The sequence below is a fragment of the Melospiza georgiana genome, chromosome 7 (genome assembly GCF_028018845.1).
Source record: "Melospiza georgiana isolate bMelGeo1 chromosome 7, bMelGeo1.pri, whole genome shotgun sequence".
NCBI lineage: Eukaryota > Metazoa > Chordata > Aves > Passeriformes > Passerellidae > Melospiza > Melospiza georgiana.
This window is the reverse complement of record NC_080436.1, coordinates 16539043-16563764: the sequence shown is the minus strand read 5'-3', so window position 1 is coordinate 16563764 and position 24722 is coordinate 16539043. Positions and strand designations below refer to the sequence as shown.

The following is a 24722-nucleotide window of genomic DNA, read 5'->3' as shown; positions in this document are numbered from 1 at the left end:
TTTTGCTGCAGACTTCAGAGTTGCACAACTGTCTCCCAGCACCTGTGGGCAGCCTGCAGCCTGCAAGGATTAATTGTCTAGGGAGAGATACCAGGGAAATAAATGTGGTCACAGGAAAAAGAGAACAAAGCTGAAATGCCTCTGAAGAAACTGCACTCAGAACATCGATGTGCCGAGTCCAAAGCCCAGAGGTACCCGCACTGAATGAGCTACAGTAAAAGGGCTGGAACTGACACACACCAGTGAGGCTGTCTTGGGAAAAGAAAAGCAGATGGGGCAAGCAGAATTCTCTGACTGCTCTCAGCTGGGAGCACATGTTGCCAGGAGCAGGAGAATGTGCCCACCTCCCCATCATGGCTATGGGCACAGCAGTTACAGCTGCAGCGAGCACCTTTTGCCCTCTGGTGTGTCTGAGCCCCAGGAGCTGCACACAGGACACAGCAGCAGGAGGAGCAATGTGAAAATTACAGCACCCATGAACTGCAGTATAGCTTAACAACCCTCCTGTGAAGTTAGTCACCAGCTACACTGAGCATGCTTAAAATAACAATGCAAATGCTTTTAAGGACACTTTGTAAGCACAAAAATAGTAGAAACAAAACTTGGTGAACAATTTGAAAGATACAAAAAAGTGCCTTTCCATAGCAGTGCTTTAAAAATGCACATAATGGTATATACTCTTATTGCTCAAAAAATCTAGTCTGAAATATTAAAACAATTTCCAGAGGTGCTGAAAAAGATTTAAAAAAAATCATATGAAACAGTTCAGCAGAGACAGCACCACTAATTTTTCTCTTCTCATGATGCACCTATTTAAAACTATATAGTTATAGATGTGTAATTTTCCAGCTCAAATTAGCAAAACTTCTTTTCCTATTCATAAAATATTCACAAAGACAATTATTTCATTATTTGGACTTTAGAAAAAAAAGTCAATAAAAAAATGGAATGGGGGACACTGTCACAATATTTCTTAAATGTATCATCCTGAATTACTTTAATGAAAGGTTAGTTTATATTGGTTTTACACATGTGAAGATACTGCCAGGTCAAGCTGCTGTCTTTGTTTCATTCTTTGGGAAAAAGAAAGCATTTGAAGTTTGGTTTTGGAGAAAAAGTAGGCAAACAGTGAAATTATTTGCCCTCTGAGCCTGTTGATACTACATATTGACAATATCCCCATGCTGACAAGGGAAGCTGTAACAGCTGAAGATGGGGGTAGTTACAGTCCAAGTATTTTAGTTGTTTTACAAAGGCTGTGTCCCACCACCCAGCAAGGAATGTGCAGTGATACATAGGACCACTTACACTGCCTTATCACAAGGTCTGAACATGTGGGTAAGACTGTACAATCAAGCTACTGAAGTAGCTACCGAAGAAAAAGGACTGTCATTCATGCTTGATGTGGTGACCGACTGTGAATCGGTGACTAACAAAAACCAAGCAAACCAACAGTCTACTGTCTAATCATACAGGCCCTTAGATGAAATTCTTAGCAAATGTTATTGCCTCTTTAAGGTTGTTTTTTTTCCAGTCTTCTTTCTTGACTGCTAGAAGTGCAACTTTGTAATACAGGTTAATGCACTGGTCACAGTCTCTGGCAGGCCAAAGAAAAGAGAATTCTTACTCTCCTTGTCCTGAAATTGCTGCTCCCTTCTCTCTTTCCAGAAGGGAAATTTTCCCGACAATTTCCAATCAATGACAACACTTTCTTCACACATTTCCAGACACTTGTTTTTGTGAAGACACTACATCTTACCAGGCCCAGAGCAGGTGAGACTGGACGCTGTGCATGCCTGTGTGAGCACACAGCACTTTCTACAGAAACCTACCTGTTCATTCAGGGTAAGAGTTACGCGGACAGCTCACGGATCGGCGTGGGTCAGCCTTGGGGGTTGGCAGGATTTTCAATTGCAGGAGTCCTGGCAGCTTTCAGAAGGGGTTAACACAAATATATTCATCTTGAGCCACAGAAACAAATGATGGAGCCTATTATCAGTTAGAATGCATAATGGTTTGGAATAATATATATTTATCCTATTTAACTGCATGGACAAGTAAGTTTGAAATAATTTCTATCAGTGTATATTTTTAAACTATTTGAAAGGAGGGGGAGGCTCTTTATAGTATAAATATATTTCACTCCAGCCCACTATATATAAAATCTATTTCTTTCCTCTGAACATACTCATTTTCAGTAGTATTATGACCAGAATGTTTTGGTATGTTGCATCTGTACTTTTCAATCAATGGACAACATACAGTTACCAGCCGAACACCTCAGCTTTGCAGAATTTACCCACCACAAACTGCTGAGAAGTTTGTGGGTTTGGGTTTTTATTTCCTTTCTTTAAAGTGCCCCCTACATCTCCATCTTTATGGTAAGATTTGACCAGTTAGAGTCCGATTCCAGATAATATACTGACTGAAACAATAAATACGGTTCTACAAAAACATTCTGGTTATCTTCTATAATTGCGACGAAATATATCACAATATATTATATACCTACACTTATTATACATGCACAAACATGTCTCACGTGGACAGACACTACAAAAAAATTATCTCCCTCCCCCTCCCCTAAATGCAGAAAAAGTAAGAAAACAGGGGTTTGGTCCAATCTATAAGAAGGGTGAAAGAAACTGAAAGAATGAAGCCAACACCTCTCTACCCACTTTTCCCAATAAAGTATCAACACCCCTAAGCCCCCATCTTTCTTAATCTAGCCATGAAAGGGGAATGTCTTTACATTTAGCCACAGCTGCAGTTTGAGATCACCTCTTTTAATGGGGCTATCATCCACATCCCCACATCCTCTCCACATGCACGGGATCATGGGCTGGCCAATCAGAGCAGCCCACAAGTCACGGAGAGCACTGGATCTGGGGACTGACTACCAGTCCCGTGACAGCTTGGTGTTCTGATCCCTTTTGGGGGGCGCGGGGGGCGGCCCCCTCCGTAACGTTGCATAGCCAGATATATGACTGCCCCCAAAGCTGCTGGTCTTCTGCTGGTCAGCCAGCAGCTCTGGCGGGGGCGGAGGCAGGGCCATGTCGTCCATGGTGGCCGTGGGCTCCGTTCTGGACATGCGGGCGGAGGAGAGCGAGCCGTGCCGGGTGATGGATTTCCGCTGCAGCGTCCGGTTGAGGTCTGCCAGGAATCCCGGCTGAACGCTAAGGCTGGACTTGGGTGAGGTGGGCACTTGTGGGCCAGCTGACCCCGGGGGCTCCGCAACCTCCGCCTGTGTCAGTCGGGTGCTGTCGTTCCGCTTGGGCCGTGTGGGTGGTGGCGCTTTCTTCACAGATGGTTTTGACCACGCCTGCGGCTGGGGATTGACAACAGCGACTTTTGGGGAGGTGCTGCCTGAAAACACAGACGGAATTTCTACTGGAGGGGGAGGCAGATCTATTTCAGGGGGTGGTGGTGGGAAGTCTGAATCGGATGGTGGTGAAGGGAATTCAACCACAGGTTCCTTTCCAGACACACTTGGAGCAGAAGCCTTGGCTGGCATTCCCCCTTGTGGAAGGACAATGGGCAGGCTCACACCAGAAAGGTTGAGCTTTCCTGGCTTCGGAGGGGCTGGAGGAGGCGATGACTCCTTGGAAGGAGATCCTGACGGCTCTGGGGCGTGTGCAAATTTGCTGACAAGGCGGTCCACTGAAGGCCTCTTGGACTCATGGTACTCAGCAGAGCTTGTGGACTTGATGCTGGAGTTGCGTTGAGGTGTTGGAGGTGGTTTCTTCCCTCCGGGGCTTGATGTCTTGCCGGCCTTTTTTACTGGAGACCCTGATTTGTCAGGCGGGGGAGAACCTGCAGAGGAAGCTGGGGAAGGAGGTGGAGGAGGGAACACTAAACTGCTCTCTGGTGGAGGAGGGGGGAAATCTGGTGAAGGAGCAGCAGCAGGCTGCCATTTGGGCTTTGCCTTCACTGCTGGAGGCGACTGTGGAGCCACACTCAGCGGAAGGGGTTTCAGAGGCTGGGGCTCAGTGGCAGGTGGCGTGGGAGGAGGGGGGAACTGGCTGACTATCTGCTTCACCACCGATGGCACTGGGGACTGAGGGGACGGAGGAGGCTTTACTGAGAAACTCTGCTGCTTTGGGAATGTTGCAGGGGGAGTGGGGCCAGGAGGGGCCGGGGGCAGAGGAGGCACCTGGGGAGAAGTGATACTTGGTTGTTTCTTTATTGCAAGGGGCAAGGCCGCAGTCACAGGGGGAGTGACATGTGTGACCCCTGGTGATGCTGCCTTCCCACTAGGCTGAGGGGGCAGAGCTGCCATGACAGGCTTTGGGGGTGCCTGGGGTGGTGGTGGGGCAGGCACAGGAGGAGGCGGCGGTGGCAACGAGGAGGCAACAGCGGCCTGGCTTATATTTGGTTGGACCTGATGTATCTTGGGGGGCGGCGGTGGTGGAGTGAACTGCGGCACGGAGGGGGCACAAGGTGCCGGCTTCAGCTGTGCCATGGCCGAGCCCGGTGTGGGGGGCGGCGGCGGGGGCGGGGGGGGCGGCATGACCCCGTTGGGGGGCACCAGGATCTGAGGCTTTGCCGAGGGCGGGGGCGGCGGCGGAGGCTGCTGTGCAGCAGGGGCTTTGGAAAAAGGGCCGCCGTGCTGGGCCGCGTTCTGCAGCCGCGTGATGGTGCTGTACTTGACGAACATGGTGGCGGGCGAGCCCGCGGACGGGGCGGCCTGGCTGGGCAGGGGCGGGGGCGGAGGGGGCGGCGGCGGCGGGGGCGGAGGGGGCGGCGGCGGGGGCGGTGGCAGCGGCGGGGACGGCTGCGACGCCGTGTAGGGCGTCACCGCTTTCGGCTGCGGGGACACGGGGGCTGCGACAGACACGAAGGGCCGGCCTGCAGGCTCCACTCGGGCCTATGGGGAAGGGATTTTTAGTGAAAGTGGAAAGGGAGAAAAAGAAGAGAGAGGGAAGGAGGGAGAGAGAAAGAGACAAAGAGATTATAAAGTGAAGGTCTAAATGTGCCCAACATTAAAAATTAAGTGGCAGATTACAGCATGCAAGAATTATTAGCAAAACACTGGAGCAAGAGACAATTCCATACACTGACAAGCCGGGACCATGCAAGGGGATGGGGCAGGCCGGGAGGAGAGCCGGCAAAAATCAGCGGAGCCAGTTTTGCTCCAAGCAAAGCTGCTGTCAGAGGGAAAATACACCAGCAGCCTTGTTACTGCCCTGGGGCAGGCAGTGGGACCCAGTGAGAATTACCGGCCTGCTTTGGGCAAGCGTAGTGACCCAAACATAGCCCCCCAGAGCAGCCCAGGCCATGACAGAGGCAGAGCCAGAGGCTCTGTAGACATCTCAGCGCAGTATGACTGGAATCAAACCACACACAGTCTCCCAGGGCATGTCAAATCCTTACACCTGTTAGTTCAGGCCTTACACTGTTCAGTGTTACAAAATGCAGAAATCCTGAACTGCTCTAAAACACATTGAGAGCAAGCTCTGCAGGAATAGTACTGAGATTATTTTTCCTTCACATGCTCTACTATCCATGACGGGCAAGGAAAAAGTAAGGAAGAAGAAGAACCAAGTTTTCCTAGAAAATTTCCCCAGAAGGAAATGTTTAGACATCTGCAAAACAAAGTAAACTTGGGAAAGTTACACATGCAACTCATATGTTAAACAGAAAAAATAAGGAAAAACAGAGAAAAGCTGACTAATGGAAGGATCAATGGGAAAGCAGCAGGCAGTGTTTTAGTCTACTCGTGTTGTGCTCAAGTTGTTTCTCAAAAACTGTAAGCCTACATTCCTCTTAAAAATTAAAACAACAATTGCATTACTCAAATTTATAAACATCCTCCTAATACAAAGTGTTTTGGCTACAAGCCAAGTTGTGAATTTCACAGTGCACAGCAAAGAAACATGCATTAGAAATATACCACCACCATAGTGACTGACCACACTGGGTACCTATACCTTATTAGTAGATACTTTGCAATAAGTAAGCCCAATTATGCTCATCTGCACGGGAAGAGCACATTTGCATATTGCTTTGTTCTAAGCACAGGTGTGCAGTGTCTGCATGTGCAGAACTCCATCAGAAGGATTAGAGTCAGAAGCAATAAACAGTGATTTTACAACAAACATGGGGTGTGCCTCTGCCTGTCACATTAGGTCTGGAACTAAATCAAGGTGTTCACATTACAAACAGAAATCTTGATCTCTTGCAAGTGTTAGTCTGTAAATTATCATTCTCCCAATCACCCAGGTTAATCAATTTTCAATTAGCACCACCTGACCTTAACTGTGCCCTGTATAAGGCACCATGGGTGTGCTGCCCTTAGTTGTGCTGAGCTTCACTTTTGACACCTGAGACAGCAAAAGGCAACAGGAAAAATAAAGGCGGCATAAAACAGAGAGAGAGGGAGCTGAAGGCATAACAGAATAGCTATTCCTGAATGGCAAGACCTTGGGGAATCTTGAATTTGTCCCTTAAAGCAGACACAGCAGGCATGCATTTGGGTACTTGTAGCATAACATTTGAAATAAGGTGTTCAAAATCTAACAAGCAAATGAGACTCAATGAGCTCTTCACTGCCCAACTGGGAACAAATGAAATAAAGTATTCTCTGGGCAAAGAGGAATCTTTCAAAATATGAAGCAGATGGATTATCTGCATTTTGGGAAGAGTTTTTCTTAATCTTACATATATTTGAAAGACAGTGGTGTATATTTTATACCCATTGAAGACAGTCATCTTCACAGTGAACAAATTAAACACTCAGGACAGAGAAAAGACTATTGGGCGTCTCAGGAGGGGGAGCCCCTCCCATCTCCACAGAATCAAATTAATTTCAACATCCAGAAACATAATCTGTGATGCTTTCTTTACAGAAGAACCTTGAGAGAGATTCATTTGTTCTTTTTTTTGTCCTTATAATTATGTGATGTCCTTCTGTGTATCTTGACAAATTACTTGTTGCACACTGGCAATTCCTATTTGTGACATGCATCTTCATGACTATTTGGAACTCTTAAAAAATGCTATAAAAACAGCTATCTCTTTTTATATAATCTGTGCTTTTTTTAGCTATTTTTTCCTGAGAAAACAAACTTTTGCAATTGAACTGTTTGCCATCTCTTTTCCCATGCTTTTGGCCTGGTTACCAAAATTAGGTCAAATATGACAGATCTCTAGCAATTTCAGTATGTTTTCGACTTCAAGAAATTATTGGGAAGTTACGGGTAAATGAGGGCAAAGTGGGCAGAACTCACCCATGATTAATTTGCTGAGGCACCAGTACAACACCCTGGCTGGAAAGCACACCAATGCCATCTGCCTGCTGAGACACAGCAGGCTCTGTGTTCTGCCCTGCCTGCCCAGGGCAAGGAGCCAAGGCTGCCAAGGTGGGAGAGAGGTGTTGCACAAGGGGAAGGGACATGCAGGCAAGTTCTGCCACTTGGCAGCAACCTGCCCACACGGACTTCTTAAGCCAGCTTTGACACCAAAGCACTGTAGCAAAGCTGCCTCTGAGGTAAATGGAGACTAAACTGACTAAAAGCACATCTCAGTATCACTGGTAACACCTTCCCATGTAAATTACAATTCTTGAACACTGCTGTTGCCTTTCTTGCCACACAGTTTAACATTTTTCACTGCCAGTCTGATTTCCTGGTTATTCAAGTTCCCTGGGCCAGATTTACACAGTAGTTTCACTGAAATTCACTCAATTGTTTAAACACAGCTTCTGTAAGTTTACACAGTTCATTTCATTTGGATTCTTTGGAAGTTTTAGGGCAACCCATTTACCTGTGTTATGCATAAGGTGAAGAAATATACCTTTTCTTGGATTTGCAGAAAGGAATTCAAATTGATGAAATATTGATACATGTATAGCTTCCTCAATGCAGGATGCATTCTGAATATTTTATTTTTACCATGGCTTTAACCATGTAGCTTAAAATTTTTTGGGGTTTAAATAAGCAATTGCCAGCAGCACTACACACTTGATAAAGAACAATAGTAACCCCAAGATAGTGAACTTCAAACCTTTGCTTAAAATCTCACAGCAAGTATATGTAGCAGCAGGATTTACACTGAACCCAAAACTTGAGGAAACAGTAACATTATCATTCTTACAGCAGTACTTTTTCACCACTGTTGGATACCTGCTAGCAAATGCCCCATCTCGTGCAGCTCACTCCTGCAGAAATGATGCATCCTATACCCACACAGAAGCCATCTGCTGATGGACATGCACCATGTGTTGCACTCATGCAGTAGGAAAACCTGGACCACAACTTAGCAAGCTACATCCCTGGACTGAGTACCACATTACTATTAGAATCAAACAACTTCCAAGCCAGCAGGCATTGAACAACAGTTACGAATCGCAAAGGATGCAGCCATGTCAGCTTTCACACCGTGAAAATGCTTTCTCATTTGAAAAGGAGATGTGTTATCTTATTTTTAGTTATTTATCTGAAGCAACAGTGCCAGGTATATTGGCCTGTGGCTTTGGTTTTAAAAAGCTTCCTTCTCTAGCTTGAACCTGAGGTCTGGGGAAGATTCAGAACTGACAGAAGTAATGACAGCTTCTCATAGTGCACTTCCACACGTAGCTGCTACAGTTAATGACATCAAGGTTGTTCAGGAACCTGGAGATTCCTTCAAACCTGACAACAAACAGCTTCAGCAGAATTTCTCCTGTGCATGCAAATTTTCCCCAGGAACTACAACAGTTAACCACAGAAAGAACAGAAAACTAACCAACACACAGAAAACTAACCACAACAGACCTGAGCCCCAGCCTCAGTGGGTTAAAGTCTTCTGTAACTCTCTACCAGCAACAGGAGATACTTCATCTGCCTTAATCCACAACTGCTGACAATGTCAGTACTTTTGTTTTGACCGTATCTGAGGTTACTGGTTCCATTCCCACCTAACAGAACACTTTTGAGTAAAAACTACTGAAGTATTTCAAAACATATATACCTGCTTTCAGGCCCCAGTTATTCACATCTTTACAAAGGAAAGATGTGGCTACATAACTGGAGAAAGATCTTAGTGAAAGAATTTCATTCAACTTGTTAACAGCTTATCTTTTTATTTTGTCTTCATTCAACATTAGTAAATAGGACTCTGTGAGAGGGGCTGTATAATGCCTTCAAAGAACAAAAAGCTTCTATGCACACAAATAAAAGAAAGAACAGAAAGTTGCAGGGCTTAATTACCTGAAAAAGTGAATCCTAAAAATCAATTATATAGCAGTGTAAATTAACCACGTAAAACAGAGAAGAAATGCCACTCAAGACAGAGGTGGAAGAGGTACAACACTGTCTCATACATTTTGTTGGGCGCTGGTTCTCAAATTAAAGTCTTCTTGTTACCTTGCTGGATTCCTCCAGTTGAGTGCCTCGTTTCCAGGCCTCAGAGAACATGGAGCTGACAATGCTTTGGGAACGGACATGGCCAGCTGTCTGGGTGTCAGAAACTCCACTATCAGACTGATTAGAATGATTTGATTGAGATTCTGTTCAGAAAAAAAGTTAAGGAACAGTTAGCATATGTTTTTGAATGTAAGAGTAATGTCAATACAATTCAACTTTGTTAAACATGTCCCCAGAGGCCACTGCTCCCAGTAAAAACTGTGTAAGCTCTAGCTCACATCCAGGCCATTACAACAGATGCCTGGTATCAACCAAACCTGAAGCTGCACAAGGATAAGAGTATGTCAGATATTTCAAAGTAAAATCACTGCAGCTGTGTGGGTTCTGAACCATGCCACATCCCTGCACTTTGGGAAAAGCCCCATTTCATGCAGTGCATGCAGCCTGCTCTCTTCAGCACTCCCTCCCAGCACAACCTTAAAATTGTACCCTGGGCACAGGCCGTGGACAGACAAACTGCACCAGCCAAGGCAGAACACTGCTTCCAATAACCCATTCCTCAACACAAGAGAAGGGCTGGTATGCATCCTGCAAGTAGCCAACATAAATGATGCTCTGGGTCTACAGGGTGACAAGATAGCAGCAGGCACAGTCAGACCAATTTATTCAGCCTGGCACCTGCTTTCTGTGTAATCCCAAAGTGTCCTGGCACAGGCTGGAATCCAACTTTGGCAGAACATGCTTGGCTAGTGAGCTGTGGCTCAGCTCCCTACAAGAATTTACACTTTATCAGAAAAATACCCATCTTGGAGATCGAGAAATTATAAGTGACCAAGAATTTACTGCTTTGCCACATAGTTGAAACAACTAGGTACATTCCCAGTTAGGCTGCATTTGCTTAGCTCATTCTTACAAGCTACTTTCTGAACCTGTCCAATTCAGTAGCATTACTTCCCAATCTGTATCTCTGGCAGACAATACACCTTCACACAACAGCACACTTTCAATGAAGAACATAGCCCCTCAAGGTTCTGAATAATCCACCAAAGCATCAGTCAGCTTGAACAATGAAATTACACTGTATAAACTATTTATCAATTTTTAAACTGTTACATGCAACAAGAAACCAGCCCCAGTTCTGCAGAGAGATAAATGGGAGCACATGAATGCAGGCATGCACAATTTGACATGGGAACAAACAGTATTTTCAAAGTTTTCTCTAAAGAGATTGGATCTTTGCCTTTGGGCAGGGGATGGTTCTCATTTTCCAATTTCAAATATTTCAGTCCACAAAGCAGTTTAAGAACTACATATATATGTTCTATGCATCATTATGATATAAATTTGATTTTTCAAACAGGTGAACATAGAGGCATCAGGAATTTGAAAAGATGTTTCCTCCTCTCAGTATAAGAAAATCATTAGTTTTTGGAGGTGAACAAGAAATTGGCGCATATTTCAAACACAGACATCACTGCAAGTAATACAGCAAAATGGGTTTTTACCTGTATGCATATACATATAGATATACATATACAGAATGTTATAGATAAAGTCTGTGTTTTAGACTAAACATAGCATAAAAGACTTTGGAGAAACAGTCCATTTCCTGCAACAGTCTCTCTTGAGGCATCCAGACAGCAGATGATAACAAAGGCAATTGATTCTTTGTATTATGAGATAGATCACATTGTTACCTGGCAAACTAGATGAGCTGGAGCCTGACTTGATACTGGAGCTAGACAAGGAGGTCCAGTCATATGCTGACTCTGTTCTCTTCAATGCTTCCTGATAGTTCATGTATAGCTGCTTCCCGTACTAAGCAAAATCACAAACAAGTTTAACAACTCTATATAGGCTGTACGCTCTTTTCAGACCGTTGAGCTCCACCTCTGGCTTCTCTATTATGCAGTTCCTCCTGCCAGTCCCCCCAAAGCAACACAGGCTCTATGTTAAGGAATATTAATGATATTAGTGAACTGCTGAAAGAAAAACAATTTATTTGTGCTAGAAGAGACAGTGTCAAGCAAGAAATGGCCCAATGAATAAACTAAGACAAGCTGAGGATCTTGAAAATCAACTCTATGTTCTAAATTCTCTTTTCCCATAAGCCTTCTTTTCTGAAATCTGAACGGAGCTGGCTAAAATCTATCTATGATTTTCTATATTTCTGACATCTATGATGTCAGAACTGTGTCATGTGACAGGGATGCAGCAGAAACAAGAAGAAAAGGCCCAATTACTGAATTACTATAACAGAGCCTATAATAATTTTGCTGAAGAAAGAAAAATGTCAGAAGATTTTACAGTTCATGTTCAGAATTGTAAACAGAGGGAAGTTAGATTTACCCTGTATTTTGCTAAGTAACTGTAAATGGTTTTAAGCAGATGATGACAACTACTCATGACAGCAGTGTAAGAGTGCCCAGGGGTTACCTTAGCAATGCGGATGCCATTGATCCATTGGTGTAGAGTTCTTACATCATCACAGCAGAGATATTTGATATACTGGGACTTCTTCTGGATCTGAGGATGCTGCAAAAAATTGTGCATTCTCATCAATGTTTTCATAGCTAGGAATGCGAGGAAAGCATTTATTTGTTGATGTCTATACAGATAAACCTAATGCTGGAAGCTCTTCAATAGTAGTGTGTATTTAACTCCACTTAAAAATGTTCCAGAATATTTCAGGAGGTGAATTTCAATGGCGATTGCTTGACACACACATTTGAAAGTGTGTCCAGCACAAACTGATTTCAAACACTAAGAAAGGGCTAGTCTTTCACTGTTCTAGGGCTGTAGTACTTTCTACCCACCAGGAGTCTTCTGTACCTACAGACTGACTCACCACTTGTCAGAGACAACTGATATTTCACCTTTCTCTCACATAAAATCCCCCAAACTAGAGGAAAACAAACACACTGGTCTTCTCTGCCTTTGCAGGCTTAAGTGAGACATTCCCCAAGTGACATGCTAAGCGCAATTCTATTTTCACCTTGTAGAAGGCTTCAAGGTTCCCACCTTACTGATACAGGGTTATCATCTAAAAAAATACTTGCTGCTCCCACATATATGTATAAAAAACGTAAAGGCACTGTATTTATCAATTCAGCAGTCAAGAAACAAACACATTTTTCAAAAATCAGACACTGGAAATCATTCTGGATGTGCTATCCAGTTGTTTCCTGTCCATTCTATAGAAATTACAGGTTTCTCAGCTGTTGGGGTAACTGAACAGCCCAGTTCTTATCATTTTCTCTGTTAGCTTACAGCTCAGTGACACAACAGAGTTTTGCTAGAGAGTTGTAGATATTTAAGTTTTACTGAAGACTGTCTGAAACATATATCAAAGAACTTGTAAGCTTTTTCAGAATATTCTATTCTGTTGCCTTCCAACACAATTATTTTAAAATGAACATAAGATGCCTATGTCCATAGAGAGAATATATACAGCATATTTCCTTATGATAGCAGATAGTTATTTTCATTTTTCACTACCAGCCTCCTACACATACATGTTGTATAACAAAGAAGAGTCTATAGAAGCAAATACAATTACTTTGCTAACAAGCCAGCTTCTTTCTGGACATGTTCAAAACTTTGCTTATACAGAAATAAAAGAATTTCTCAGTGTATTTAGGACCAAGGAGTTAACTTTATAAATTAGCACACAAATGTTACACTTAACAATAGCACAGCACCTGATGTGAGCACACTAAGTTTTGATATAAACAAAGGAGTGAAGATAAAGACAAATCCAGTCTGGACATCAGTAGAGAACTGGGCTTTCAGTCTGTACTTGCCATTTACCTGTCCCAAAGGAGATAGTTCCTAGCTTTCTTAGTGAGCCTTTGTGGCACAAAACTCTATTTTTAAAACTGTGGTTTCCATACATTAGTACTAATTGAAAATATTGATGTAACATTATAAGAACTGATGAAGGCAGAACTGAATCCTGCTTAATATAATAATTTGGTGATTCATCAGTTCCACATAGAAAATATAGCTTCACTTGGTGTAAGCTACCCAACTAAAGCTACCCCATTAATTTACTTAGGGACAATTTCTACACATTTTTGTGTCTTCAGTAATGTTACCATTAAATCTGATTCTCAGAATGGCAATAATTAAAAAAAAATAAATCTACTTTGTGCAGTCAAAAAGTCTGAAAATGAAATTTGCTATAACCTGTCCAAATGATATAGACAAAAGTGACATGTAAGTAGAAAAATCAATTTACTTCAAGGAATTTATATATACACCTACAAATACTGACATTTTTGTTTGCATTCAATGACCTATAAGAATATAGAAAATACTTCCAGTTTTAGCCATGAACTTTCTTAACTAATATCCTGTCCCATATTTAATATTACTTGTCTCCTCAGTGGGCTCAAAGACATGTTGCCCTGTCCACTGGAAAATGAAATCCTTTTTCAGGCAGTGGACAGGCAGGCACACACTCCAGGCACAGTAAACAGTCTAATGTACAACACCACATGAGCTCTAGAGCAGGGAGGGGAAAAGTGCAACTAAAAACATCTCTTGTTACTGGCACCATTTCAAATCCATGAAGACATGTTATTTGCCTGAACATAGAGTGAAAGCTTGCTTTAAAATAGCTTGGTGCCCAGCTATCTTGCAGGAACTGACACCATTCTGAACACTTTGTGGGAGTCAACAGAAACTAGGAGATGTGTTGATTCAATTAAAATAACTTTATGAACTCAAGTCATTAGATGTGTTTAAGATCGGGTCACTGGTTTTATAACAGTTTTTGCTACTGTTCTTTCTACCTGTCATTTATACTCAGAAGATGCCTCCTTTACAACATCCCTTTTCCCTCAGGTTGGTCCATAAAGGGTAGACTTGAATCTTTAATATTCATTTCTCCACTACTCTGGTCCTATACTGAGAAGATAACTCCCTGCAATTAGCATTTCAAGGGGTATTATCTCTTTGAACCTAAACAGTTTTAAGGTATAGAGCTGCCAAATGGAAAAGCAGACTTTAGTGTATGTTTTAGAGTATAGTGAACAATTAAAATAGACTGACACTCATAAGTCTGGAAATAAAACAATTCAGGGCAATATGAAAATGTTTATGAAGTCATGACCAGCTCAGAGAACAGGCAACAACTGTTCACACTGTATACAAGAACTAGAGGAAAATTAAAAGCAGCTGATGGCTGAGAACAAGTAAAGTGTACTCAAGGTATAGCCAAGTGCTGCAGTGTTACCTTCAGCACTAAACAATAGTCTGTGGGTGCCTTGTATTTGTTCCGATAGTCCTGTCCATAGTAAACACTGACATGGTCGAGCTGGAGAAAGCACACGAGTTCCCGTGAGACCTAGTAAATACAAAACCAGTCATGTACAAAGTATCTTCACAAAAATCCACACACATTGGCACAATCAGCCTAATGCTAAGATCCAATACTAATGTAAGGTCTAGTTAAGGTCAAATATTAGTTTCAATCTGATTCAAAGACTACCAACACAAGAAGGGGATACAGCTATGCATGAACTCTTTCATCACACCTGCATTTTAAACCAGATTCAGTCTGGTTTTTGTGTTTTGTCTGCATTTTGCCTTTTGACAACATTTTACACTGGACTACTACTGTTTACTCAGAGCAGGTATCAAGAGAAAGCAAGTATGACTGGTTGATCAGGAAGTTATCAGCTGCTAGTTATATTTCACCTTGGTAATAATCAAGGTGTCCAAATTCCAGTGTGACTGTAAGTAGAATTCTAAAAATGTTTGGCGTTGAGTGTAGGGCAAAGTATTTCAACAGGCTACTTGCATACAGATTGTTTTAATGAAGCAAAAGATTGTGGAAAGAACATCTGACATGCATTCAGCTCTAAAGGGAGCTGTTGTGCTGATAGAGATTTCCTCTTCATTCCCAGATGTGTGGGAGGTGGACTTGCTGTACTGGGAATCATCTGAGGCTGTCAAGACTGATGGATTCATGGATGACTTGAACTCACAGTAGTTCAGCCTTGAACTACTGCATTTGGTAGTGTCTTTCTACTTGTTTTGCATTACTGATAGAGAGAACAGCAGTAAGTGATCCTGTAGAAATGGAATTACCTATACCTGTTTTCAAAAAATGTAGCACCAATTGGTCCAAAAAAAATCCCATTTATATGAACTAACTAAACATAATTAAATTATGCAGACATTGTGGAGTTGGTCTGATACTTTATGATTGACATCTGCAGAGCAATTTGGTCCTCCATCCAAATTCTGCTTCAGCAAAGATCAGCTTCTTAGCTCCACCAAAAGCTTTTTCTCAAGTATTTCTGAACAACTAACCCAAGAAGCAGTTCCCTGTATTCTTGTGTTTTTACACTGGGGTTACACCCTTCACATCAAGTGCTGCCACAAAAATTCATATAGTATTTCCATGATAAAGCCAGCATTTTAATTAAGGTATATGGCACTTGGAAAGGCACAGCTAAACCAAAACTTAAAGCCAACTCTTGTGTGCACTGTTTACCAGCATTGAACAATTCAGAGCAATTACTTTGTAGCAAGTGCAAGTAGCATACCTTGGCCTTCCCTTTAGGGACATAGTAGATTCCAGAAGCCCGGAGAAGGAAGTAACGTTTCTTCCAAGATTTCTTACCATCCTCTTTCAGCCACAAAACTCCCTCAATCTCTGGCACAGTTACAGAACTTCCACAGAAGCATTCCTGCCAATAAACAGAGCAGTTTGGGAAACAGACAGAACAGAGAGCATGCAGTGGTTTGTTTTGAATGACTGAAATTCTTTATCCAAGGAATGCACTCGTAGCAGGAACAGATCTTTTTCACATGAGATATGAACTACAGATAAATTACAGAAGCAATGAGGCAATTCAGACAAGCATGATAGGGTATCTCAACATTTCCTCAGTGCAACAATGACAGAAAAATCATTAGCAGCTACTGTAAAGATTTTCTGACCATTGTTTCTCAGTAATAGATCCCCCATGGCTTTACTGGCTTTCAGGTCACAAGGTCACCTTATATAGCCTCATATGTATAAGCACACACAAACCTAACTGTGCATCCATCCAACACAGCTGCAATTCATTCCAGGAGTACTTCACTGCTACTAACTGTCCACAACACTGCAACTTTTGCTAACGTTCTATTTATAAAGAACTAGCAGAGAAAAACAAATGCTTTAAACACACACTTTAATATGCAGCAGAGACTTAGGAATAATCTTAAAAGACAGAAAGAGTTAAGCAGAATTACAATTCCCTGCATGTTGTGGCTTCAAACAATTTTTTCATCCACACATACATACACTTATATATGTATGTATACACACATAACTATACATACATACACTTATTGAAACCCATATTAATAATACTTTACTAATATGCATAGGCTACTTTTAAGACAAACTGTGTCAGGTTTAACTCAAAATTAAATACCCCAAATATTTACCTTTGGGTAACTATGTAAATCATAGTCATTATTCTGGAAATCAAGTGGAACCTATGGCACTTCAGCGATGCCACAGAAGTATTTAGCTTTCAGCTTATGAAGGCTATATTTACTGTGTGCTTTACTTGTTCCACACTTTTATGCCCTTATTTCTGTAAACTGGTTAATGTGTTTGAGAATAATTTCTGTCATGCATTTCTTAAAATTCAACAATTTGGGTTTTTTTTTAATTTTAAAATGTAATTGAAAAAAATTTTATTTAAAATTTTACTTAAAATTTGCTTTGCTTATTATCAAAATTTGAAATATTAATTTAAACCAGTCTCCAGACCCAGGCTCTAGAATTTTGTAGAAATGAAAGTTTGGAAAGTGCTAGTAAAAATTCTCTAGCACCACAGGTCAAAAAAAATGGTCACAAAAGACAAGTCACAGGTCTGCAAATCTCAACTTGAAATTAATGGTTTTCGCCATAGCTAGAGGCAATCTCAATTTGATTATCAATGTGTATGATATTTCAGATACTAAACTAAGTGCAGAGACTTTTTTAACTGATCACATCTGAAGCAGTGTTACATTAAAACAGCCATTTATCTCAAAGAGAACACATTCCATTCACAGAGTTCCAGAATTCCATTCTGCTCTGTCCATCAATTTCAATCACCACAATCTTTAGCGGTTTGTCTTCATGCTCCAAAATGACTACTTTGTCATTTCCGGTTTGACATTCTTACCTCTAGTAGCACCTCTTTATTTCTGTCTGCCATCTCAGAAGTTTCTTTCTTCCCCAGAAGATAGTTCTGTAACAAAATACAGTTTAATATTTCTTTAGGCATTCTGAAATCAAGCCAAATGGCGTTTCTTGTTTACTTTTCTGTAGCAGTAAGAACAAAACTTTGTAGACTAACTGAAACTGTCAGACTGCTAAATAATACACTGAAGTAACTTATAATCACCTTTACCAGAAATATCAATCAGTCCATACTCCTACCTAACAGCCTCATAACAACATCATCCTGCTTTTCTAAGGATCAAACAGCTGTTTGTTACAATGCATCCAGATATAAAAACACTATGAACTTGTAAATACCACAATAAAAATATAAAAAAGATCTGTTACATACTGTCATTATTTCTGCATTCAAAGAAGCACACATCGAAGCCATTAAATAAATAATAATAAATTCTAAATAAATTACTAGTCAGCTTCTTAAAAGGAACTTAATTATGCACAGGCAGCATATCTTATTTAATAAGTTTTTTACTCTTATTTAGTTTGGAAAAGACTGGGACAATGAAAAACATCTTCCTAACCCCTAGGCTAATACTGGAAATAACCCAAATATTCATTCGGGTTTTGCCAAAGTTTTGCCAGTTCAATATTTTAAAACAAGGAGAAATATTTGGTTTATGCTGGTACCTCGCTCCTGTGACAGTGCCTACTATAAGTACTGAGAGTAAACCTATAATTTACAAACTTTTAAAAAGAATGTAGAGTTTTGCTGCTTCAGTGCAAAGCACTTGCGTAAGACTGGGTTTCAGATCTTGCGTAAAAAGAAATAAAATCAAGTAAACTGATGTCCCATAGGATGAACATGCAAAACTGATACCCAGTTGAAATCCAATAAATTAAAACATAGATGCCATACAGATATAAAAATAATTTATAAACTCAAAAGGGATTACATTAGGTAAGAGTTAGAACAGAGATCAAGTGATATTACAGACAAGAGATCAAGTGAATTTTCAATGCAAATTCTTCCAAGAGCCACCTTCTGTTTTTCTGTTTCTTTTCCTCCACTCCCCTACAATACTGCAGTGCTGGCAGATACCAGGTCTGTAGCTAACATTTGAGAGAAGAGAGGTCTCTGAGGCCAATTGAGAGGAAGAGAAGCCTTTGTTTTCCCAGCCAGGAGCAGGAAACACAAGTGAATATAGGCAGGTCCCAACTTGCAGAGAAGGAGCACATGCTGTCTTCTCTACTCTTGTCATTTGACCATGGAGTGGCTGTTCTCTTTGTCTTCCCCTTCTTGCCAGCAATGCAAGAATGCACAGTGGAGAGACATTACTATTAGCAATATCTGTCAACACCTTTCTTGCATGTTTACATAATTGAGCAGCATTAAGCATGGGTGTAAATCTCTGGAAACTGCCTGCCTTCATGTGCATGAAAACTACTCACAAACCCATTAGCAAACAGATCGCTTTGGCTCATGGTTGCCTCTTAAGGATTGACTCTGTGCCAACAACACTGTGGATGTACATAGTGCTGAAGTGTAAAGTTGCCTGGCATTTTAGCACATACATAAGTACCAAAATGAAAGTATGGAAATAAATGCTATCAAAAAAGTAAGAAACTGCCATCAGCCACACACACATTCAGCACAAATCTCAGGCTTACCTGTGGATTCTTGAAAAGTGCATATTTCTCTATACGTTCCACGAACATTAGTTTGTTTTGACTGTCTCTTGTCCAGTTCAAGAGATTTTCAACTAAATTTTCATGATCTTCAAAGATCCGTTCTGGAACAATAACACGTGAGCAAATACATTGGAATCTGTTGCATTTTGTGATAGAAAATAATCTGTAGTCATTTCTAAGAGACAAGGCATATATGCAGAGAAAATAGAGTTCAAGATCTACTACAGTGGAGAAGAAGTTTATGCTAAGAGACTAAAAGAACTTAGTCCACTTCCAGACATGCCCGGAAGCAGCATTTTTTACATCCAGTCACTCAGCATGGACTTCTATCTTCAAGTTTATAGTTCCATCAACATATGAAATGTTTTAATTTTTTTTTAATCTGAGAAGGCCCACCATCCTGCAGGAACACTGCAGACTCAAATGATAACATTTCAAAGTTTATGAGCACAAATAAGAAGGTTATCACATTCATGTGTTCTCTGGTCTACATAATTCCCAGAGGAATGGATCAGGCACCTTTTTTGGCACAATACTTCTTTCTACATCCCCAATGATTATCTCACTCATAAAGTATCAAAAAGTAGTGGGCAATGATCAGAAGGAAAAGAAAATGCTTCTGAAATGCAGAATATCCATAGCTAGTATTGTAAAGAAGTCTAAAAACGGACACTTCTACTTCCTATGATCTCTATCACTCAATAAATGACGTGTCAACAACACCTCTGAGAACTCTGGTTCTCAGTCAAACCTCTGAGCTTTGACTCAAAGCTCTGAGCTTTGAAAAAGTTACCACTAGTGCTAGAACTTCAGAATACTGAAAATAGACAAAAGAGAACAGCATAAAGAAAAAGAGGAAAATTTACTGAAATGGTAGAAAATAGCTGAAAATCCTCATTGCAAAATAAAGAAGACGAAATCTTTGGGAAACCACTGGACCAACTTTCTCATTATTTTAAACATCCTGAAGCAGAATTTTCAGATCATCCTGAAACAAGTTCAATCATGAGCTTTATTACATGAATTAGCATTTACTACATTAATGAACACGATGATGAACATTATGAAGACAAGTATTTAAATCATTCTGAGAATGCAGACTACTGCTGCATCTATGAATAAGAATTAGAAATGCTTATAATTATTACTTACCCATTTGCAATTCAGAGATGGTTTCCACTAATGACCAATCTAAACTGTAGCCACAATGTGATTTATCCATCAGATTGTCTAATACTTGTCTCACTGTTTGCCTCTCATCCACCATCATTGTTTTTGAGCTGTCATCAGACATATGGACTCTGATCACCAACTGTTAAGCAGAAAAATAAGAAAACAAAAAGAAGATTAATTTGTCACATTTCAAATAAAAATAAGGTTTCTAAGATCTTGTTTATTCCTCTAAGATTTTCTTACAGTAGCATAAAATTCAATCAAAACACTCCCTGAAAATGTAAGATGTCATAAATGATGGGTAGATATTTTTACCACAGACACTTAACAAGATACTGTTCTCCTACAGCACAAGTAAATAAATATAAAGGTCTTTCCAACACAATGAGAAAGTCCTTCAGTTGTGTGTTAAGAAGGAAAAAATCCTTCCTGCTGAAGTGTCCTGATAATAGTGTCTTTCAGACAATATCTAGGTGGAACAAACATAGATATAGGGCTCTGCACAAGCTTACAAAGAATCAGAATTTTTCAGATGTGCAGTTTAAGCTTTCTGCCTGCTTCCTACAGTATTTTCTAAAAATGGTTATTATGTAAACAATACAGCAATACTAAACCTTACTTTTCTGGGGAATATGAAGCAGTAGTGTGAAAAAAACCTGCTTTTAAAACACAACGGTTTTTCATAGGCAGCTGTTTTTTTAAACCAATCAAAAGACTTAAGACAACAGATTCTTTTGGCCAATCATTATTTTTTCCATTTTTACATCTTGCTCAGCTGGAAAAGATAAAACCTCCAGCTGTAATACATTGGTACAACTGACTTGTTAATTTCCATCTTCCAGCAAAGAGAGTTTTTCAGCTTTTGATCCAGAAACAATCAATGAAAAAGGCATTTTATGCTACTGAAAAACTCCTGTCATAAAACAAAAATGCTAAATTTGCAGGGCATTCTGTATTCTTTGAGGGTACATCAAGTAATGGCAGCAGGCTTTCTCCATTTGGTAATCTCTGTCTTTAGTCTGGAATACTTCTCTTCCATTTAGCACTGGCAAATCCTGCTATGCATAATGAGAAAAGGCTTGTGAAGAAAAGGCTATGAAGAAAACAGGTACAAATTTTAAACATGTGACTGCAGAACATACAAGAACAATCTCAGGAGGCTGGACCTTCATTTCAGTTCTGGGTGGAAGTTGGTAAAATCGTCCCAATGAGCACTAGCTGAAAAACAAGCTATTCCTTAAGAAAAACATCATGTCATTCTATATCCTAGGCTTCTCCTGATTCGGTCCAGTCTAGATGGGAAAGCACATTACCACTAAAGATTAGAACACTATAGTGTTCTGATTTTATAAAGGGCAACTTAAGGCTGATAGATACAAATGAAGTTTGCCTGCATTTTCCAGGTGAAAAAAAAATAAAATAAGGGTCTTATAAATGGGTATAACTAACTCACCTTTTTTACTTGTGCTTCTTTAATCTTCTCTAATGCAACCCTAATTTTCTCAGCTTTCAGTTTAGCAGCCTGTTCCTCCTATGGGGACACAACACACAATTCCAGTTAACACAAACTTCAGTCAGGTTTCAGTAGCTTTGAGGCTACTGATTTGCTCATCTATAAATGTCCAACCATTTCCTAGTGATGATGAAAACTATTACTTTTTAAGACAGAAAGTGTTCCTATATTTAGAGATACAACTGCCATTAACTCCAAAGGAACATAGTGGAGGTATATATTTTGTATAGACATTTCTCTGTTCTCCTGTACTGTAAATACCCTTATGCTACTAAATACTTTGGCATATTATATATTTACAGTCATAGCTTGGGATGATACCTATTCAGTAAGAGTATACAATGGAGTACAGCCAAGAGAGTTTTGGTTGATCAACATAAAACACAAACAGCATGCCAAGAAGTACCCGAATTTAACAGCACACAGAAAGAAGGGAAACAAATCCTATAACTAGGATTCCATACTACATGCATTAGTTTGAAAGATTTTAAACTGTTAAATCCATTTGCAGAAAGAGGTTTGAATTTACTAAATCCAAGTTGTATTTCTCCTTGTTTTAAGTATTTTAAGACACAGGATGAATAAGCATTCTTTTGCTCTTCTATGTAATAGATTTTTATTACAACCGGAAAAGCATTAAAAATTCAGGTAGCTTAAATCTATTTGCTGATGCTAAAGATAACTGTGTCTTTTTAAGACTAGCAATAAAGTTTCTTAAATTCTGGAGATTATGGATATTTCTGTTGAAATCGCATTTGAAACATGCAGCTAAAAAGCAACCATTGTTTCAAAAACGACATATGCAATTTTCAGACTTTCAAAATCCTAAACTGTGGATCTTCATGGTAATTAATATCTAAAACCATAATTAAAATCTCTAGCACAAACAAGTCTACTAAAAACCACACAAATCCCTTCCAAAATACCAGTATCCTTAAAAAAGAAAAATTAATATTTTCTCCAGGGCCAAAGTACCAAATCTCACCATAACATTCAGCATACTATAAACATTTAGATCTCTATTGCTTTCTTCTATGGATGTAATTCATAGTTTCTTTACCATGTGTTTAGATAGTTGCTTTTGTTGTAAAAGATTCAGCTATTCTGAAATCCAGAGAGCTTAAGCTGGCTTCTCAATAAATTATTAATATTCATATCAACTGCTAAAGGACATTCCCTTGTTATTTACTGCACTCTTAGTAGCTTTTGGTCCTTCACATCTGTGACCATCCTGTGCACCATAAAAAAACATCAGCTGGACAGACCAGTATGCTGCCTTGAAATATAATTCTTTGCAATAAAATGAAGCAGTAAGTTGACATGAGCAGAAATAATGTGAGCCTGAAACCTTATCTGGGCACTGAATTACACTGGAACATTGCGTTTATGGGTCTACAGGGAACTACAGCTTTTTATTCACAATAGCAATGCTGTCCTATAGCTTAGAAAGGCCAAATCACATTAGCATTCTATGAAAAACAAACCATGCCACAATAACAAGAATCTTTTATTCTTCCTATTTCTTACCATTAACAATTTCAATCTGTAGAAATAAATTGTTACTAAAAAGTGAGGCCTGACATCACCAAGCCTGACAGAGCTCTCGAGAAGCACTTGGACAATGCTCTCGGGCACATGGGGGGACTCTTGGGGTTGTCCTATGCCGGGCCAGCAGTTGGACTCAATGACCCTTGGGGGTCCCTTCCAACTGGGTGATTCTATGAAAGACTTTCCAGTTTCTAAAAGTGATGCTATGCACCTGTTCATCATGAAACAAGCAAAAGCAAAAGATTCATTTTATCATGTATTTGGAGAAACTCTAATTCATGGTTTTGAGAAGCTGCTCATTAACCCAATCAGCACAATTTTCCAGCCCATTTCACTGTACACCAGTGCAAAGCACCAGGAGCACCTGCTCACCACAGTGCACAGGCAGCAACACCAGGGCAAGCAAAAAGCAGCTGTGACCTCTCATATACCTGTGCCAATACAGCTAAAATATCTTTGGTGACCTTAAAGTTTATAATCCATCATTACCTAAAATGCTTTGGAAAATAGATCAATATGTAGACGAAAGAAGATTTTAAGGACTTACTATTTTAATATGTACCAATTAATTTTAATTTTCTACTCAATGTAATGTGGGTCCAGAGATTATGATTCCTTATACTTTATTAGTTCAACATAATCAGTTTAAATTAAAAAACCCCAAAACAAAACAGAATTACAACTATCAAAATAATAACTGGTTCCAATGAGCAAAAAATTATAAAAAGAAGTCTGAATTCACTAACTGGAAAACACAGCAAGGAAAAGAAAGAAGAATTCAGAATGTCTGAAAGCATACAGTAGTCAAAGATTTTAAACTATTTTGAGCAGTAATAAACTAAGCTCAAGCCACTGCTGCATCACTGCTGATGTGGCAAACAATGTTTCATGGGAGAAGGATGAAGAACTATGCATTTTGATTCCTTAATAAAATAATTTAATAACTCCCCCAAACTGACAACCAGGCATTCTGCTTCTCTCCTAATGGCCCAAGAAAACAGTCCCCTGCCCATCAAAGTCACCTGAGAACAGCACTTAGACACATACACAGGTCTCTCCTCCCCCCGTACATGAGAACAACACTGCTTCTATCCAGGAGGAAGCACATGCCATCCTTTAGCTTGTACTAATAAGCTAACAACTCTTTTCACTGCACAGGGAGACAGGTGACAGATGGCAAAAACACCTGACTGCAACTGCGAACTATTTAAACTGTTCAGTGCCACCAACCAACAAGGCCAGCACATGCAGTCCAACCACATCTACCTTATGCATT

The 24722-nt window shown here is 40.3% G+C and overlaps 1 protein-coding gene across 1 annotated transcript in view; it reads right to left on the bottom strand.

Moving 5' to 3' along the window:
• Positions 1-1217: 1217 nt before the first annotated feature.
• The window catches only part of RAPH1 (Ras association (RalGDS/AF-6) and pleckstrin homology domains 1), a 74659-nt gene continuing 51154 nt past the window's right edge, over positions 1218-24722 (bottom strand). The window contains exons 6-15 of the mRNA XM_058027680.1: positions 21839-21916; positions 20365-20524; positions 19192-19313; positions 17525-17590; positions 15902-16045; positions 14584-14694; positions 11781-11879; positions 11042-11162; positions 9345-9487; positions 1218-4867 (exon numbers count right to left, since the gene is read on the bottom strand). Of these exons, the coding sequence (XP_057883663.1) occupies positions 2897-4867; positions 9345-9487; positions 11042-11162; positions 11781-11879; positions 14584-14694; positions 15902-16045; positions 17525-17590; positions 19192-19313; positions 20365-20524; positions 21839-21916 (3015 nt within the window). The 3' untranslated portion in view covers positions 1218-2896. The remainder of the gene's footprint in view (positions 4868-9344; positions 9488-11041; positions 11163-11780; positions 11880-14583; positions 14695-15901; positions 16046-17524; positions 17591-19191; positions 19314-20364; positions 20525-21838; positions 21917-24722) is intronic.